The sequence below is a fragment of the Cyprinodon variegatus genome, unplaced genomic scaffold (genome assembly GCF_000732505.1).
Source record: "Cyprinodon variegatus isolate N-32 unplaced genomic scaffold, C_variegatus-1.0 Scaffold158, whole genome shotgun sequence".
Lineage (NCBI taxonomy): Eukaryota > Metazoa > Chordata > Actinopteri > Cyprinodontiformes > Cyprinodontidae > Cyprinodon > Cyprinodon variegatus.
In genome coordinates this window covers 1,011,187-1,030,258 of record NW_015150611.1, presented here as the reverse complement: position 1 = coordinate 1,030,258, position 19,072 = coordinate 1,011,187, and the positions used below count along the sequence as shown (strand labels likewise).

The 19,072-nt window shown below is 36.8% G+C and overlaps 1 protein-coding gene across 1 annotated transcript in view; it reads right to left on the bottom strand.

Annotated features, from left to right (window-relative positions):
* The window catches only part of gnas (GNAS complex locus), a 37,420-nt gene that overhangs the window by 16,566 nt on the left and 1,782 nt on the right, over positions 1 to 19,072 (bottom strand). Inside the window, exons 2-4 of the mRNA XM_015377782.1 lie at positions 10,116 to 10,188; positions 4,220 to 4,274; positions 3,963 to 4,082 (exon numbers count right to left, since the gene is read on the bottom strand). Coding sequence (XP_015233268.1) covers positions 3,963 to 4,082; positions 4,220 to 4,274; positions 10,116 to 10,188 — 248 coding nt within the window. The remainder of the gene's footprint in view (positions 1 to 3,962; positions 4,083 to 4,219; positions 4,275 to 10,115; positions 10,189 to 19,072) is intronic.

Genomic DNA, 19,072 nt, shown 5'->3' with positions numbered 1-19,072 from the left:
TTATTATCTTGAGACTCTTAATAACAGGAGGTGAAATGCAGCATACTCGTGATGTCATGAGTACGCTTCTGCTCGATTGGCCCATATTTTTGCTGCGTGCTCCCATTCTCACCAAGTCCACTTTCCTGTGTTCTTCTCAAGAACATACTTGGCGAGGACATGAGTCTGTACTCACGTTGTAGTGAATTGAGAAACGGCATAACTGAATACATTGGACTTGATGGGGTGATGTTAGCCTGCAACTGGAACTAACAAACACACAGCTCTCTTTGCACGCCTACACACAACCGTCGATACAAATTCCAGTGACATGCAAAACACACTTTCGCCATCCTGTTTTGTAATGTGGAAACTATGCAGCGCTCGTCAAAAACAAGTCAACGAACCAAACGGGTAAAGCCAACTGACGACCGATGATGAATGGCGATAAATAATTGCTTCCCAACAGCTCGATCTAAGAGAAGGAGATGGGGAAGCAGAGGGGCATTTTGTGGTTAAACACAAGTTTGCAATATGCAAAAAAAGATCATCAGCCTATGGGCAATATATCACTCAGGATCAGAGCAAAAGCTTTGTGCCTTCATCCCATTAAACTCATAAACCAACTGGTTAACCCGACTCATTTGAGTTAGTTTTGAGGCACACTGATAGAGAGATTCTCCCATATTAATGAATTATTTTCTTTATTACCTTATTGAATACCATTAACATTAAATACCAAAACAAAAACAATCAAAGAGAGAGACATTAAGCAGTTTTGGATACCTTGAAAATAAATAAATCACATAAGAGCCTAACATGAATTGAAATAGACCAAAAGATCTAAACTGAAACATATTCTGACCTGATTTAAAGAATTTCAAGAACAGCTGAAAATGAACCATCCATTGGTTCATTTTCATTAATTGGAAAGGGTCATAGAGGATTTTCCAATACTCTGTATACTGCATTAAAACCTATTAACCATTAATAGAGTAAACAAGGAACAGTTGAGAACCCTCCAAAGGGTGGCCAGGCTTCTGAAGTCACTTCTAGAGCACAACAAAAATTCATCAACAGAAGAACTCAGCATATTGTCTAAGGCATTGCAGGCCTCATTTGCCTCAGTAAAGGTCAGTACTTATAAATTCAACCAAAAGAGGAGAAGACTGGGTAGAAAAGGCTTTCAAAAGAGAGCTCCAATGCCAAAAGTCCCTCCTGACCAAAGAGAACAGTATCAGACATTTGTCCGAAAAAATCTTTATAACACCCAAGACATTATGGGAAACATTCTGTAGAATAAAGAGACAAAATAGGACATTTTCAGAAGGTGTGCTTTCTGTAAGTCAAGAGTACAACTAGCAGCACTTAATACCAGCAGTACAGGGCTCTGTCACCAATTTAGACAGCATACAACTAACGTCCCAGAATCTCCTAAAATGCTGGCACATGCTGAACTTTCTATGCTTTTTTTTTTCTTCAATTTTGGGCATATATATATATATAGCATAGTCATAACAAGTCCAGAGCGTATATTCAACATCAGCCTAACTTATGCCTAGCAGCGTAATGCCCATGAAATGATGCACAAGCCAGTGTCCTGAGGGGAGCAGCAATGCGCCTGGAGGCGCCCTACCCGCACAAAAAGATTTCTTTGGCAGGGCATTAACCTAGCTGCCGTTTATTGCCCATCAAAAAAAAGAAGAAAGAAAAAAAAGAAAAAAAAAGAAAGAGGCTTTGCAGTTGCAGGACATTCGGCGTCATGTCTGCTAGGAAGTTTGTTGGTTGTGAACGCAGAGAGGATCCATCACACTCATCTTCTCGCTCACCCTGGGTTCTTCAGCATGATGAGAATCCAAAGACAAAGCTACATCCATCTCTAAATAATGGGTTAAAAAAAATAAAAAAATAATAAAAAAGAAATGGCCTATAAAAAGCCTGGAATTACGTCTGACTGAAAAGCTATGAAATTAAATCAAAGTCATTAAAAATGTTACTTAAAAAAGATATAGGAAGCAATTTCATTTGTGTCCTTTCCGTGACATTTTTGTGTAAAAAGGTGCGTAAATAAATCAACTTAATTAACAGAGCGCCACAATGATTTGTCAAGTAAATAATCAAGTTTGAAACAGGCCGTCAACAATACAGACACGGACTGACTGACTTGCATCGTCCTTCATCCATACCTGATGTAGACGAAAAATAATTATCACAATATTCCTGTTATTCTCAACTGTAATATGAAATGTATAATTTTTGTAATGTTATGCAGCTCCACTTCAGTGATATTGTATATTTTTATTTTACAGCAAATAAAGCGTACCCACTTAATTAATCCTTTATAAGAAAACACGCCTTCCCAAAACATCTTAGAACTAGAATAAACTAAAACTGTATTTTCTTCTCAGCCTGTCCGTAATGGACTTCTATAGTAAATAAAAAAACCTTATGACTACTTGAAAGAATTAATGTTTTGAACAAAAACTAAACTTATATCAACAAACAACAAGACAGGGCATGAAAAGTGCATGAAAGCAACAAGGCTACTCTGCAGAAAGGTGGCAAACAAATTCCAGGTAACCCACACTTCCAGTATTTAAACTCTATAAAAATGAAGGTTTGATAACAATAAAGTTTGCAGACACGTCCCTCCTGTGAACACAGCGTTCTGGTGACAGCTGAGCAAATGGCTCAACAACTGCATTAAAAACAACATCCCCCCAAAGGTGAGACTGAAAATTGAATTAAGTTTGGCCCCAAAGGTGGCCCTGGATTCAGGATTATGTCTGTGGTTCAGTCTCTAGAGTCGATATTAAGTTAATGGCAACACTGTAGAGGCTACCTGTGGGGAACACCTCAGCAGCGGTGGCAGACTGCCCCGCCTCAACACCTGTGTTCTGGGACTGTCAGGTAAACTGGGACTACTGCTGAAACAAAAACACAGCTGGTAATACCTAAGGCTTCCGAAGGACAGATTTACTGATGTGAGCAAAGATGATGTCAAACAGAACTTTAGAGCCAATTCCTGCAGCCACTAACAAAATAAAAAAAAAAATTATAAAGTTGCAAGTTAAATGGTTAAAGCTGCCATTGAATTAGAATTGTAAAAAAAAAAAAAAGCATTTAACTGGAATGTTTCAGTTCGATTCCTCCAGAGAGGTGACTAGGTAAACAAGGGTGCTAAGCCATATTATCTTGTAGATCAATCACTTCTCCAACAAACCAGCAACAAATAACCTGAATTCCCTCATCAGCATTTCATTCAGCCCTGCAGAGGCCTGGTATTGAGCTATTCATCTAGTTCAGGTAAGTCAGATAGATGCATTTTGAAATTGCAGGATTGCAGCACTGAAGGACTGGATCTAAAAAACAAACAAACTAAAAACTCCACTAATATAATTTAGCAGCAACAGTTATTGTTGGCAGCAGGTATCAGTGGGGGCCAAACTAATGAAAGCAAGAACCTAGAAATGAGAAAAAAAAAGAAAAAAAACTGACATGTTTAAAGATACCAGAGTTCTTTAAAGCTGCAATAGAGAGAGTGGGACTTTTAGCAAACAACAGGAAGGCTGACCAAAGCAAAATTTGTTTAATTTATCTCTAACTGCTTATATTAATGCTACTAGCCATATAACATCAGTATAGCCTTTTTTTCCAGCGACGGCTGTCAAACACAGGGTATGATGTCATCTCTATTCCCGTCATAAAAATGAATAGCTTATGGCATAAAGATGAAAACAAAATTCATTTGAATGCTATTGTTATACCTTTATGTGCTATAATTATAAAACAGGAAATAAAAAGCAGTTAAAGCTACATTTTTGGTAAAAGATTTGATAGAATCCCAAACAATCTGTTAACAAATCCCCAGATTGATGCCTCTCTGCTTACACACTGGAAAACTGAAGCTCCATTTTCCCATGAGACATCTTTGATTATCAACACAACTGATACACGATGGTAGCAGGCGCTAGTATACTCACTGATGGAAAGTCGAAGTCTTTCTGGTTGATGAGGTTGAGGACATAGTCAATCCTGTACTGGTTTTCCGGACAGGCCAGCTGCACTGGTGGTGTAAGTGTGCTCATAGCTGTTACAATGGTCTGTTGAAACCACAAACAAATCCATAGTGAAAACAAGAAAGAAAACATCAGATTATGAAGATTTTTACACATAGAAGACTAGACGACTTTAGTTAATGCTACTAACCATCTTCAGCAAATTTCAACCAAACACATACCTCAATAGCCTCTTTAATGTTGTTCTTAATGTCCTGAATTTTCTGTTTCTTTTCCCTGAAACAAACAAACAAAAAAAAATAGAAACATTACATCAAAAAAAGAAACAAACTGCAAAATGTTAAATGTTGGACCCTCCATATTGGATAAAAATAAATGCTATTCAATTAATAATTTCAGCTATTACCTCTTTCCCACTGGCCAAAAAACACCTTTAAACCCACAAACAATTGGCTTTTAGTGGGAACGGCTCACTGACCCACGTCAAATGACACGGCAAGCGACCTGGCTTAAAATAAATAGTCTCTGATCTGGGAACAACAGACCCGTGTCGACCCATTAAGAGACCCCACTGAGCGCAATTAACATACATCACAACATCGCGCCAGTCGTGTCTAATATAACAAGCGAAAACAACTCTGCTTGCATTCGATAAACATGGGGCAGCACTGGTGAGAGGCTCCATTCTCTGCTGCTCCATTGTTTACTTTCCTGATTTCTGTCAAATTGATGACATCATAACCCAGAGTGATGGTGCCGCAGGACACGCAAAGGTGGGGGGTGGGGGCCACACAGCTTGCCAGACTCAGCTTTTTGCCAAAGGGAAGTGAGCCACATGCCAATTATTAACATAGTGACCCGTGTTTGAAAAACCCTTGTTAACCCGCTAAATTCAGTGCGAAAGATGCTTAAGACTCAAAGAAATTTAATGGATCATGAAGAAAAAACTGAGACTCAAAAGTAAAGCGATTCAAATTGATTCAATTTCAAAAATTTTACTGGATATTAAAAAATATGAACCAATTCACAAATTAAAGCCAATTCAAAATGAAAACCATTCATCCCATGAATTTTGTAGCATATAAACAGCTCAACAAACCAGCCAACATGTGCTTCTTGCACCAGTGTTCCTATTTGTTATAAAAATAAACAGTAATACAATACATTTTTTCTATAAGTTCTACTTCTAGTTCTTTTATGAGTATATCACATATGCCTCTAACATTTGCAAATTATTTCCTTTTACTATTGCAAACAATTCACTGTATCTCTACTAACACTAAACATGCTGCACCCTCTACAGAAGACTCCCAAACTAAAATTGTTTGTGTAAAACCTAAATTGGTTGGAATACTGACAAGAAAAACTGATCTGTTGTACTTTAAAATCAAGAGAATTTGAGCAAAAGCATAAAAAAAAAAAAAAGAAAAACATTGGGAAGAAGGAGCTGACAGATCCCACTACAGCATGGCAAAGAGTTTGTTTTTGATCTGGAAGGGTAAACAGACCTTCATCGCCACGCGTGGTGCAGAAATTATGTCTGTGCAATGTGAATGATAGCTGTGTGTACGAGACGTTTGGGACTCGGTGTGATAGAAATGTTTCTAATAAAAGGAGACCAGTGGGCCAGTTTGTCCGTCTTTCACCTTGAGCCTGCCAAGACAACAGGGTATTGTATTTATGATGGCTCCATGTACTGTTAAGGTCGGATCCATTTACAGAAAGGAGGTGGACATAAACAGAAAATATAAAAGCAAAACCAGTGAAACTATAACATCCTATAAAGAAAGTAAAAACAGTAAAGAAAAGATTGTGTATTTAACCTGAAAGATAAAATAATTTCAGACTCTTTATAGAAGCTGAACAAAAACAACAACATAAAAACCAATAAATCTCCATGATTAAGCCTAAAGTGACACTAACTGGTAATAAGGCTGCAGTGTTGCTGCAGCCATCTCTGCTCACGCTCACATACCAGACATTCAACATTTTGTTTCCAGTTTCGCTGTCATCAGTTTTATTGGAGGAAAAAAAAGATTTAAATTTTCTAAGACAAGCCACCTGTGAGGTCACTGTGCACTGATAAACAGAGGGGGGCGCTGAAAGGAGGAGGGAGGGGTGAATTTTATCGGGTTAGAAGGGAGATTGAGGCGGCCTTGTTTACGTTTTCAACCCGATAGTCATTAGAAATCACATGACTGTGTGTGTGTGTGTAAACTGTGCAGTATTGAGTGTGAGGCTGTAGGCCTCGGTGTCTCTGCTCCTTGTTTTATTTTTTATTAGACGTTTTAGGATTGGTTTGTATGGTGTTGCCATCCAGCTGCAATCATATTTGTCTGATCAGCTGCAGAAGCATACTCCCCGCTATCAGCAGCAAAACCTGATCATCATACTGCCTGTAGCTCAGTTCTTCCTACATTTGATCATCTTAGGGTTTTTGACATCCGTTTTTCAACCGAACAGTTTTTGTCTGGTTTACAGTTAGACTGCAAGATGTCATCATCTGTATCCCTTTAATTTGCCCGATATTCAACCTGTTGCACTTTTCCTCAAACATCAACAGATAAAAAACAGGAGGTTTTTATATCATTATAATAAAAACAGCACTTTGTGAAAAATTACCTTTAAAGAACATTTAAATTATTTAACATACCTACTGTATTAATAAACACTAAGTTTTAATTGAAAAATGCTGTTTATTACTTATCTTGCTTGTTATCACTTCCTGTGCCTCATTAACACCAAATTAAGAAATGTTATTTTTATTAAAGTAAAACTTATTTTTAAAGTAGTGTTTTCTTTCGGCTTTGTGTTTTGAGCTGGTTATTTCAAAACTTAGCAGAAGCTAAATTGGCCTCTCTTCCAGTTCATAATAACTAACCATGGTTCAATAAAATAACTCAAACACTGATGTGTGATTTTATTGCATCACTTTTTTTGGTTATTACGTTTCAATTTTATTATTAACCATTATAAGCCTTCTTTATTCCTTCAATTTTTAATGGGCAGTCTAGCTGAATGTTACTAGCTTAGTTAACGAGTTTCTTGTCTGGCATTTTAGTTTTGTGAATAAATTCTTGCATTTTAGACGGAAGTTGTTTCAAAATATGTAGGTTCAACAACAGAGGGAAGCTGTGTGCTGTGTGGAAAATACTTCCTGGTTGCCTGACTTTGTAATTTTAATTAAAAACAATATATCTATCAATGATTTCCTTTGGAGCTCAACAATTACTCATAGCTAGGGCTGGGCGATATTACCAGAACATATTGTCACATTTTGTGGTACAGTCATGATAACGATAAAATTGATGATTGAAAACCTGCTTCATTAATTTTTAGAAGTTTTTCATTGGTAACTATATAACTGTCACTACAGGTCACCGCAATCAGAACCCCACAATCAAGAACATCTTAGAAATAATATATACAAATTTAATAACGGGCTACTTCAGGACACAGGTTATATAAAAAGGTGTGATTTATATCAATAAACATCCCATAGTAACTGCATTTAATCCACTTCTTTGAATTTTCCAATGTGTCAATTGAAAATAATGAAATTGGAGAAAAATACAAATAAAATTCACAATTCACCCTTTTTTTATTTTTTTTATCATCACAAACTTTAATTGTTTAGAAGTTAAATCAAAATTGATATCACAACTAGAGGTTTAACACAAAAATGTTAAATAATGCCATAAATGCCCACCAACACTCATAAACCATGTTTCCATCCAATTTAAATTTCAGAAGGCCATTCTAGCACATCAGTGCACCATTTTTCCCCTTTTACTTTATAGACAGGAAATGTATTGATCATTTTTAAACTTTTGGGGTCAAAAAAGCTTGTTTTCTTTTAGCCCTATAAAGGTTTTAATATTATTTTATGTCCTTGTTTTAAACACTTGAAACCTCCAGCGGTAAACGTCTTGCTCAAGAACAGTGCAGTCGTAGCAGTTTAAAAAGTGAACTTTCCCCAAATCTGTCCAATAATACTTAGCAGCAAATCTTGAGGTTAGAGCCTATCACTACACTCCCTCCATTCATCCCAAATCCTGCACTGTTAGCAACCCCTAAACATTTCAGGTCCTAAATCAGCCATGTTAATATGGTGCTGGGGGATCTCTGCTAATTAAAACCTATTACTATGGCAGTCATGTGATCACCCATCAGTATCTGCTGTTTTGGTCTTTTTCTTTATGCTACACAGTTGACCCATGCAATCCAACTCTCACGCATCATCAAACTTACATGAAGGTGCTCCAGTTTATTTTCTATTTTAGCCATGCAGAAAACATTATCTATTGTCAGATGTCAAAGTTTAGTTGTAGCCGAGCTTGTCCAACATAAAGACACCGATTTTTACACAGAACATGGACAGAGATGTTCTATTTTTATAAAACAGTCTTATACACAAACACACACAAACTGTTCAGTGTTGTGGAGTCACACACTGGGTCATATGCTCTACTCTGCCTAAGCTGCTGATTTTCTAGTCTAACCTTGCAAAGATGCTTCTGTCCCGGCCAATACATGACATCCACCAGACCAACCTAAGCTTAGTCACTGACACGCAAAAACCTCACATTCCTTTTCAGCTCACTAAAATAAGAAAAACTGAAGAATGTGATCCTGAAACAAACAATAACAAAAAAGAGGAGAAAAGGGCGATCAGCTTCCTTAAGTGGTAAATAAAAAAAGAGAAAAAAAGAAAAAAAAAGGGAAAATAGACAAAGTGGTGTATTGTGTCCAAGCCTTGAAGAGAAGGAAAGATCAAATCAGTGGAAAGAAATCTTTCAGCCTTTTCATGGGGGAATTTCAGGCTAGTTGTCTTTTTTTTTTTTTTTAACAATACGGTTTGTTTCTCAGTTTAAACAGCAATTATTAGAAACAGAGCTGAAACCCTTACAGCTGCATCCGAGCCTTAGGTCACCAGGCATAAAGTGAAGGTGTCGGTGTGAAGATGGGGGCCGTTCTCCACAGTGGGGCTGGGCCCCTTAACTCCATTTGGATGACTAAACGCAGAAACTACCAGTCAAAGCTCATCAGACATCAGTGTCTGACCTCCAAAATGAATTCTAGAAAGAATGCTCAGACATTTAGCTGAAAAAAAAACTACTTACAGATGTATAAAGCATTAGCATCAGGCTAGCTGCTCTTTCACTTCCTGTTGCACGAGATTCTTTTCAATATAGAATTCAACCATTATTTTGACTTCTTGTCAGCATTTTGTTCTTCTCAATACCTTGCGGATGTCATAACTACAGTAAGTTGTGAAAATGTATTTTTTCCTTATCAAACTTTCTTCTTTCTCGGCTTGTCATACGATAAAAGTTTCACATCAAAGCATGACAAAAAAGAAACTTGAGTAAATCAAAAAAAGGTTTTTTTTTTTCTTCATTTTTTAAACTAGAACAGATTTGATGAAGAGAAAAAAAGCCAAAGCAACAGGGTCCTATGCCTAAACCGAACTACTGGTTTTTAATCACCTATGGCAGCAGAAACTGATAAGGGGTCTCTAACACCACTGTGAAGGAGTCTCTGCCCACTTCCTACCAGAAATACAGTCACATTAAACAGCATCACAATCAAATCCGACTCTGGACTTTGACTAGGCCAACATAAACTTCAACTATTGTTCTTTAGAGCTGACACAGGTCCTGGGTATAAGATCCCAATGTGTGGCCATTTCCTTCAGGGTTTTCTGCTCTTAAAAAAAAAAAAAAATAGAAAAGTAAAATGTTTTCCAGACCCCCAATTTAAAAAACAAACAAAAACAAAAAAAAAACATATTTTCAATCATTATAGAATGCCAATCAGCCAGAGGGATAAAATCTATATATATATAAAGTAGATCAAATTGTGATACCGGCCACTGCTAGAAGAGACCTTTATGTATTTTGTGGATATGAAACATGTATAAATAGTTAACTTCAGCAGAGCTAGGCTCATTTTGTGAGGCTGCAACTTTCATTTGTTTAGAAACAATACAGAGAGCTGAGGTTACATCTCTGATAAACCATTTGGTTATTCATTTCTTTTTATGGTATTCTGTTACTTTACAGAAAAAGAAGAAGTAGATTCATGTAAACTGACTTCAAGGTTAATCATACTCACTCTGCATTAAAGCCGTTGACATGAAGGATCCTCATTTGTTTCACAATGGTGCTCTTTCCGGATTCTCCAGCTCCTGAGATAAAGAAAAGAACATTCAGTCTCAAAAACACACACAAAAAAACACAATACAACTAGGGTCTAAAAAGCCATTTAAAGAAAATACGATGCACAGATGAGAGAGCTTTTATCTTTTTTTTTTTTCAAAAGAAACAAAAATTAAGCTGTGTGATATGGGTGAAAAATCAGTTGATAATAATTGATTAATACATTTTTCACCTATAGAAATAAGGAGCAGGGGAAAAAGGTTTGTTGATTCGTTTGGCTGTGAGGGGATGAGGCTAAATCCTTTCTTCTGCCTACATCCCCCAGAATGCTGTGTGGTTCTGGATTCGAGTTCAGTGAAATTATAAATCAATCCACCACACACATTTGCTGTTGATCAAGTGTATATTACTGTTGTACTGGTTTTGTGTAAGAGCATGGAAAATAAACTCCACATTTCCAAAGGAAAATAGAAAATATCAAGGTACAGCTTTGACTTATTTGTTCATAAAGATCTATTTGTCTGCGCTGAAATTTGTAAATGCTGATGACATTGGTTCTGTGATTGTTTGAAGCAGAAATTAAAACCGATATAGAAATTTGATCTTCTGTGCTGCCCTAAAAGAGCACCAATCGGCTGAGGTCAGTTTCTTTATAAGAACCCAGTTCCTATTCAGACTGCTCTCTTTAAATAGGACGAATGCATGAGGAGTAGCTACTAGTGAGAGCAATGTTTCAGCTGAAATGTTCATGGATATGAATAAAGCAAAATATCCGATATTGTTAAATTTGTTTGAAGATCCTCTATGCATTAAATGTGAAGTATTATATGCTACTAGGGTTAAAGAGATTCTGAGCAAGGGCAAATCACATAAATGTACATCTGGAAATCATAGGTATGCGACGCATCACTATGCCTAATATTATGAACAACTCCACAGTTTTCCTCCAAGTGATCAGAGAGTTCTCTGAAGAGTTGAAGCATTTTTCCAGAATTGCCCAAACGAAGCATACCAACCCATCTACGGAAATGAATTCTAGTCTGTTTAAAGTGGCCCAAACAGCTCCAGCGTGAAAGCGGCCCTTTTTCATCTGTCCAGGATTCACTGCACAGAATCCCTGATCGTAAAAAAAATGAAAGAGTAAAGAACAACCAAAAGTGACAAGAGGAACAAGGAGTTACCTCAAGCTAACTTCATGAATAAGCCATTTGTAGAAAAGGCATCAGAAACTGAGAAACCCACAAATCCAAGATCAACGAGACCCTGAACTGCTCATTTGTTTTAAATATCTCTCAAAATCCCTATGATTGAAAAGACTAAAATAAAAGATTCACGACAAGAGAGGAGTTTGTTGCTTCTTTAATAAAAACAAAACAGAAAATAACATCATGACAGAAAAAGCTACCACCGAAAGACACGGCAGAGTTTAAGTGGTTTGAGTGTTCTGCATCTGTTTGACAACAAACTCAAACCGAAGCTATGTGGTCCTGGTAGCTGCCTCTCTACTGGCAGGTCCCCGATTATTGAAAGTGTATCTGCTGTCAGAATGAAACTAGCAGCTCCTGCACGGCATGTCAACCTTGCAGAAAGCAAAGCTACATGAGGAATAGGCTGCATAATTTGCATAAGTACCAGCCCAATGTATTTAGGTTTCATTTTCAACATCCAATGCGCTTTAAGTATGGTCCATGCTTAGTTTTCATGCTTGAATGATCATTTATTATGCACAATCAGACTGAAATATATTACTCTAAAATGACCATGGGGAATAAAGTTATTAAATAATGACCAAAACATTTTTTTGCTGCTGTCAGTCTGCATAATACTATTGTAAATGATCTTCTGCAAAATAAATAAGCGTAATAATATTTATACATAACCCAAAACACTGTTTTATATATATTTTTTTTATTATATTCTCAGAATTCATATATTTAAGTCTGGTCAAGTTCGTTTATAATTGCTCTAATGCATTTTTTTTTTTACATGTTGTTCTTTCTCCCAACGTCCAAAGTACGCTACTAGTCGTGACAATTTTTCCACTGTTAGATTAAGATTAATTTTTTCCACAAAAAAAAAAAAAAAAAACCTGTGTCACAAAAGCTGCCCCTAAAAAATTATTCTGCTTCAGACCAGGCTTTAAATCTGACCTGCCCAATGAGACCAATGAGAGCTGCTTATCAAACTAAAACAGCCATAAAAGCTTCTGTCTTTCAGAGAAAGTTATAAAGTTTTCTTTTCATTGTGATATGTGGCTAACTCTAATCCTACTAAAATATGCGCATCATATACAGAAAAAGAAAGTTAACAGCCTGCGCAAATTCCCAGTCATTCGGTTAATGACAACCACAAAACAGGCATAAATTGGAGCCAAACTAGACTTTCACTCAGTTTTTCTGAAAACATTTCAACTCTTATCCAGGAGTCAATGAAAATTATGTCAGTTTTTAATCACCATCTAATGATTGAGGTAGTCTATAAGACGCAGTCCCTAAAAAAGAACCACATGGAATAAATGCTATGGTTTCTGGCTAATATTAGTGGGTAATGAATCTTATTGGGTAGAAAAATAATCGAAAATCAGCAGCTTGGGTCGTGAACATCAAAGAAAAAGGTTAAAATTTCAGTAGAAATCAAAAGCTTTAGTTCCTTTATGTTTAAAATAAAATATTTCAGCTGTAAATATTTTAAGAATATCAGGACCATAGCTAACGCCGGCGCCCTGAGACTGCGGGAATGGACTTTTGCCAAAATAATAACTAAAACCACAATCTATACAGAAAATATTAGAAAAGAGGGGCTAATGAATTCCTTGGTATGCTGTGTGTGTCTGTCACTGCTTATCGGTTATGGATACAGAAAATAGAAGGGATGATATGACAATAACTAGAGATTCAGGGGATTCATTCCTACTTTAACTGCAAAACAAGACTATATATCTTTAAGTACAAAGCATTTAGTCTTAGCTAAGGAATTGACCCCACACATGGTTTTTTAATGGTATTTTTGGCAGAGTCCAACATTCAGGAGAAACATCCTTTTTAAAGAGGTTTTAAAATATAAATGGTTTGATCAGATAAAATATTGGATGCAGACTATGGAAACTTGCATGCCATAAGTTCTTCCTCCTAAACCTCATTTCAGCTACAATCTGCTGAACCTCCATGTTTGTAGTAAAGAAAACCAATATAACATAATATATCAGGGGAGGCTAAAAGCACCCTGGATGTCTACAAAGAATTTACTATAAAAAGAAAAAAGGGGAACCACCTTTAAAAGCACACACTGTTTTGACTTTCATGTGGGTTTTGTCCCACTGTCCTAAAGTCACCACAACTTCCTCTCTGAAAACTTCTGTTATTAGCAATGCAAACTTGTTTGTACAAATACATTTAATATTATCAATCTATCTATCTCTATATATATAAAAAAAAAGGAGTGTGATTAAACCAGTATGATTAACCTTTATTGTATATTAGGTCTTGTCCTATTTAGGTTTATGTATTGTGTTGCTTTATCTTTATCTGAAGCTGACTGCAGAAAAACAACAACAAACCCCTGCGACATATTTATAAAGTAGTTTTTTTTTTATCAGAGTTTTCAAAACAATTTCAAAGATTTTTCTGACAGTTTTCTGGAAGTTTGAAAAATATTTTCAGAATATACTGTTCAATTCAAAACAGTATATCGCTTTTTGCTAATGATTCAGCAGCGTAGTAAATAGGGGTGTAAATAATAATCGTTTTGTATCGATGCATCGATCCAACAGCCGACGATCCAATGCATCGACACGTCCGCAAGAGAATCGATTCATTTTTTTTCCCTCCGGTCTCTTTTTATCCATTTGACCCAGGGCGTAATTCTCCTCCTGTGCTGCGGTGGCGCTAAACCTATTTTGCCCTCCTACCTCGCTTCCTGGTTATACTCTTACAGCAGTGTGTTGCAGTAAGCTTGACACAGACATTTGTGATTTATGCTCAACATTGAAGCATGGTCTGTGCTACACACTGTGGGTCTAGATACGGCCAAGGCGGTGAGGAAGTGGGAGCGAGTTTAGTCCGACGACGGAGAGATATGAGGGCCAAAAAGAGCGGAGATCCAGGTGGAAAAACGGTCCCAGCGTTCTCGCGCAACTCGCTCTTCTAGAGGGTCAAACTTTGCGAGTTGTTTTCCGTAATTTCGGTCATAAAAACAAAACAAGCCGGCCTCCTGTCTGCGGTCAGCTAAAATTTGGGAGAGGAGCAGCGGAGCGTCTGTGGAGGGGACGGGGACGTCTGGAGCAGAGGTACTGAATTGCACTCATTGCACTGATTTTGTGCAGTATTTTCTGATGCAAGGCCTTTCAGAATCTATAACGCAGGGGTGAATGAGGCTTTAATAGGAATAGGTTGAGTGCAACTTTTCTACTTCTGTTATTTGCTGTTGTTTCTCAAATAAAATGCATAACGATATTACAGCTTTCACTGATTTATTTCAAATTTGAAACATTGTCTAGCCTGTAAGGTGTAAAAAAAAAAAAAAAGAACCAATTAATTGAATCGTATCGTGGTGTATTCTTGAGTATCGAAAATAATTGAACCGTTGGGTCAGGAAATCGATACTGAATCGAATCGCAAAGATGGATGTGATTTACACTCCTAGTAGTAAAGGACGACTTCACATCTTTTGCACTTTTTGGACTTATTTAGATCCCCTGTAGGATGAGACTGGACAATTAATTGTATTTGCAATATAATTGCATTTTAAAGGTCGCATATTATGCCAAATTCCCTTCATAAACATTTTCTAACAGTCATATATAACCTGAAGCTCATGAGTGTATTTAAAATAAAGAAAAAAAACTTTCCCCGATCTTACTGCCTTGTTCCTCCACTTAGGTAATGTTTTATCAAAATGATCAACATCCTTCCCTTTATGAGATAATTTGGGGAAATAACCCCTCCCCTGTCTAAGCCCGCCCTGTTGCAGGCGCCACCTCTTTCTGCTCAGTGAAAGAGAGCATCCAAACAGACATGGCTAACACCTTAAGCTTAAGAGTGGATTGTTACCAGCCGTTTGTTACAAAGCTTTAAAGTTAAGAGCTGAACTTGACTTTACTTTGTTGGATTGTTTAGCCTGTTGAATGGTTGTCATGGCTGCATGGTGTGGGGGGGGGCGTGAAACGCCAAAACATCTTGTTAAGAAAAGGGCTGAATAGGTTATTGGTACATGCGGTCTGCCTAATCGTAGAAGAATCTTCCTGCTCCAACTGTAAAACATGCGCTGGACGGCTCATCATTGTTAATGTTTTTTATTGTAAAATGTAGTTAAAATGTAGTATATGATATTCTTAATAAAACGCTATTTTTAAATTCCAGACAAATATTTAACAAGGGCTAAACACTGAAATGTTCCTCGCTCTTAAGGTGGAGGGTTTGCCACTTTTGTTGGTGCAAAGGAAAATTAAGCTGCTACCAAAAATTTGGTTGGGGAAAAATAAATAAAAGTTAGCATTTTGATTTTTGGTAGTTGTTCACTCTTAATATAGGACACCGCAAAACAGAGAAAAAAGTTGTGATATTTCCCTTTGTTGAGGATTCATCTCTGGGTTCTGTCATTAAAAAAAAAAGTAAAAAAAAAAAAAAGTAAATAAATTAGCTGGACAAAATTGAAAGCCAAGATGTGGGAAGTCAGAAATATAAATAAAGCACACCATTCATATAGAAATAAATAAAAATAGTTTTAAATTTCTTTTCAATAAGATCTGAAAACGTTATTTTACCAATCTCCATCTTTCTAAACTTGATTCCAGACTTTTCTAGAAATTTAAATTACATTTTTCTAGAATTTTGGAGATGTTTGTCCTAATTGCTAAAATGAATCCTTCCATACCTTTTATCCAACTAACCTAAATATCCTTAATAAAAAAAGGTGCACAAAATAATATTGAAATAGGACAGTTTGAATTGTACTCAGTGACCACTAAAAATAACAAAACCAAACCTTGTCCACATGCAGACAGGCCTTTAATAAACAGGATTTTGCCTTATGCAATGACAGTCACACTGTTGACAATGTTTCCTAAAACATCCCAAAAGGTTATGCAGAGAGGAAGCAGCGTCTCAACTGTGAAAACTAGAAGGCGTCAAAAACAACCATTAAAAAAGAATAAATCTGACGCTGAATCCCAGTTCTTAGGGTGACCCCAAACCCCATTCAACTCTCATTACTTAGTCCATAAAACCTATGGCTGTTTTAAAACAACCATTACCATTTTGCTGCAAATTATTAAGAAAAGAATATGCAAGATAGTTTTCATTAATTTTTTCCTCCTGCTCCTAAAAGTACAGGAGATTTTTTCTGACGCAATTTTTACCATGTGGCTTGAAGATCTCCCCACAGCAAATGGTCCCGCTACAGTGAGAAATCAATGAGTAACCCCACCAATCACAAAACACTGTTAGTTGTACACAATTGGTTCCTGACACGTTAATCAGGGTCGTCTGCTTGTCCCTCCCCCATGTGCGCGTACTCTGACGCATGAACAAATCGACCCCCCAAATGCTCGTGCAGGTCGCCATGGCTGGAAGCTAGCCACTGTTAAGCTACGTTCTCACCTAAAGCAGCAAAAGCCGCAAAAAACACGTAAGCGGCTTCATTTTTGATGCTTGTACAAGTTTATTTCTGACACGCGGCTGAAGCATCTTTGCTGCTCTATCTGCACAGTGGAAAAAGTGAGTCTGATGTGCCTTGGGCGGAGCTACCCTATCCTTTTTTTCCCTGTAACAATGGCAGCTATATTTTTTGTGATTAGTGGGTACAAAGTAGTTTGAATCTATTTTGTGAATTATTTATTTTTGAATCTTCTTTTGTTTTAAGCTTAACAGCACAGCTTAAATCTCAATCCCGATAAGAATTATGCTAGCATAGCACACATTTTTATTTAGCAATGAATTTGAGACCCCAAGCCAACGGATTTTTAAAAATCGGCCCCTAAAGTATCTCTTTTCAAATGCCTTAGAGTCATTTTCTTTGTCTTGGTCAAAAACCACAATAAAAATAAATCTACCTGGGGAATTTCCATTAAAAAAAGTTGGAAAAGATTTAGTTTTTAAAGATAAGCATACTTTTTACAATTATAAGTCCATGTTATTTCTCGCACAATATTGTGCTTTATACATGGTTTTAAAAAAGACAGTTTAATAAAACAGAGTCTGGATTTCAGTACAGAATTATAATAAATACATCTCCATCATTTGTGTTACTTAAAATCATTTAGATATAAATGCAGCAGTAACAATACGCAAAAGGATCACTTCTAGATTAGAAAAGGTTATTGTCATACCACATTATAGACTGATGGGATTCCAGGCACTTATAAGTGGTTTAGATGTTATGTAAAGGTATAGAGTATGATCTCTTATTTCCGGATGGATCGTCTAAATAAGTGGTCCTTCTAATTGTCACTCATCCTAGTGATATGTTTACATGACGCCGTCCTACGTGCTCGTCCCGTTAGCTATCTTTTTCGGTGCATGAGCACTTTCGGGTGTATATATGTGGTGAGCTACGGTTTCGGACAATCATTGAAGCACACCTTTCTCATCGCGTTCTTTGAAAATGGCCGATGGTCATAAGAGAAAAAGTGTCTACGAAGTGTAAAAAGAAAGGCCTCAGAAGAGGCAGATATATCCCAGCATGCTTGCAGAAAGCATTATGGGATTTGCTGTCACAGCGATGACTAATAACAAAGATGACGCAGGCACAGCGCAATGGAGGAGGAGTTACGTGACCAACGGGGAGCAAAAAGCAGTGATCATCTGTCCGAACGATAAGTTTACAGAGTTCTCTATAAAGTCCACTATATAGTCCCTGCTCTATATAGTGATTCAGGCATTTAGGGGTTAGAGCGGACCTTCGGACACAGTAAGCTTGTATGAGCTATGAGAACATCAACGTAAAAAAAAAAAAAGTGTGAACGAGGAGAAATGGGCTTGTGCACGCTCTCGCACGTTTAGCAGGTGTTCCCATTCAGGAGCAGGTACACAGAGTTGTGCATGTGCTTTTTTTTTTTTAAGTGCAGAGGGAGGGTCTTTAAAAAATACACAAAAATCATCCACAATACCTTAAAAAAAACTAATAAAACATTGTATATGAGTTTAATGATGAAACATCTGCAACAGCTGAAAGAAATTAATTATGAAGTTTAAAGAGTTTCAGCTAAAATAAAACTAAAAAACAATAATATTGACAGGTTGCTTTTGTTTGTAGATGACAAATGTGTTTTCATCTGGGATTAACTCAAAAATCATTCCAACTAATGTGGTTCATAAAAATAATTAAACTCGAGTAGTTTAATAAGTTACTTTAAAATTAATCAAAATTTTGACATCATGGTCACCCGGACAACAACAACATAAGGCAGCATCCGTGTGCCGAATCGAGAGCATCTGTAGCATTAGCGTGTAATAACTGATGAAGTTTTACCTGATTGATAACAAAGCTGAAAAAATTTAACAATTTAAATGTAAAACTTTGGTACAAATGTAGAATAAAGATGTTAAATTTGTACTCCCCTGCCCTGAGATCTAAAATAGTACTGAGACTTTTTGTGTCACCTTATTAAATGGCAGAGCTCAGACTTAGAAGACAGTACTTGCCTTCAGGACTGAGATTGATTGTTTTCTACTTTCGGCTACCTGAGGTCGCCAAAGAAACGTAAATTAACAGCAAATGTAGGTAATAAGTTGAAACTCTCAAAGAGATTTGATTCTTAAAGAATGGATGCAATACAGTTTGTCTGAGTGGTGTTGCCCTATTGTGATGTCATCAGCAGAGGCAAGACCCAGAGCAGATCTGGTACCTACAGAGGAAGAGCAGACCAGATATGGTGTTGCTTATGTGCAGCTATTCAGAAAGTTGCTTTGGTGTCTG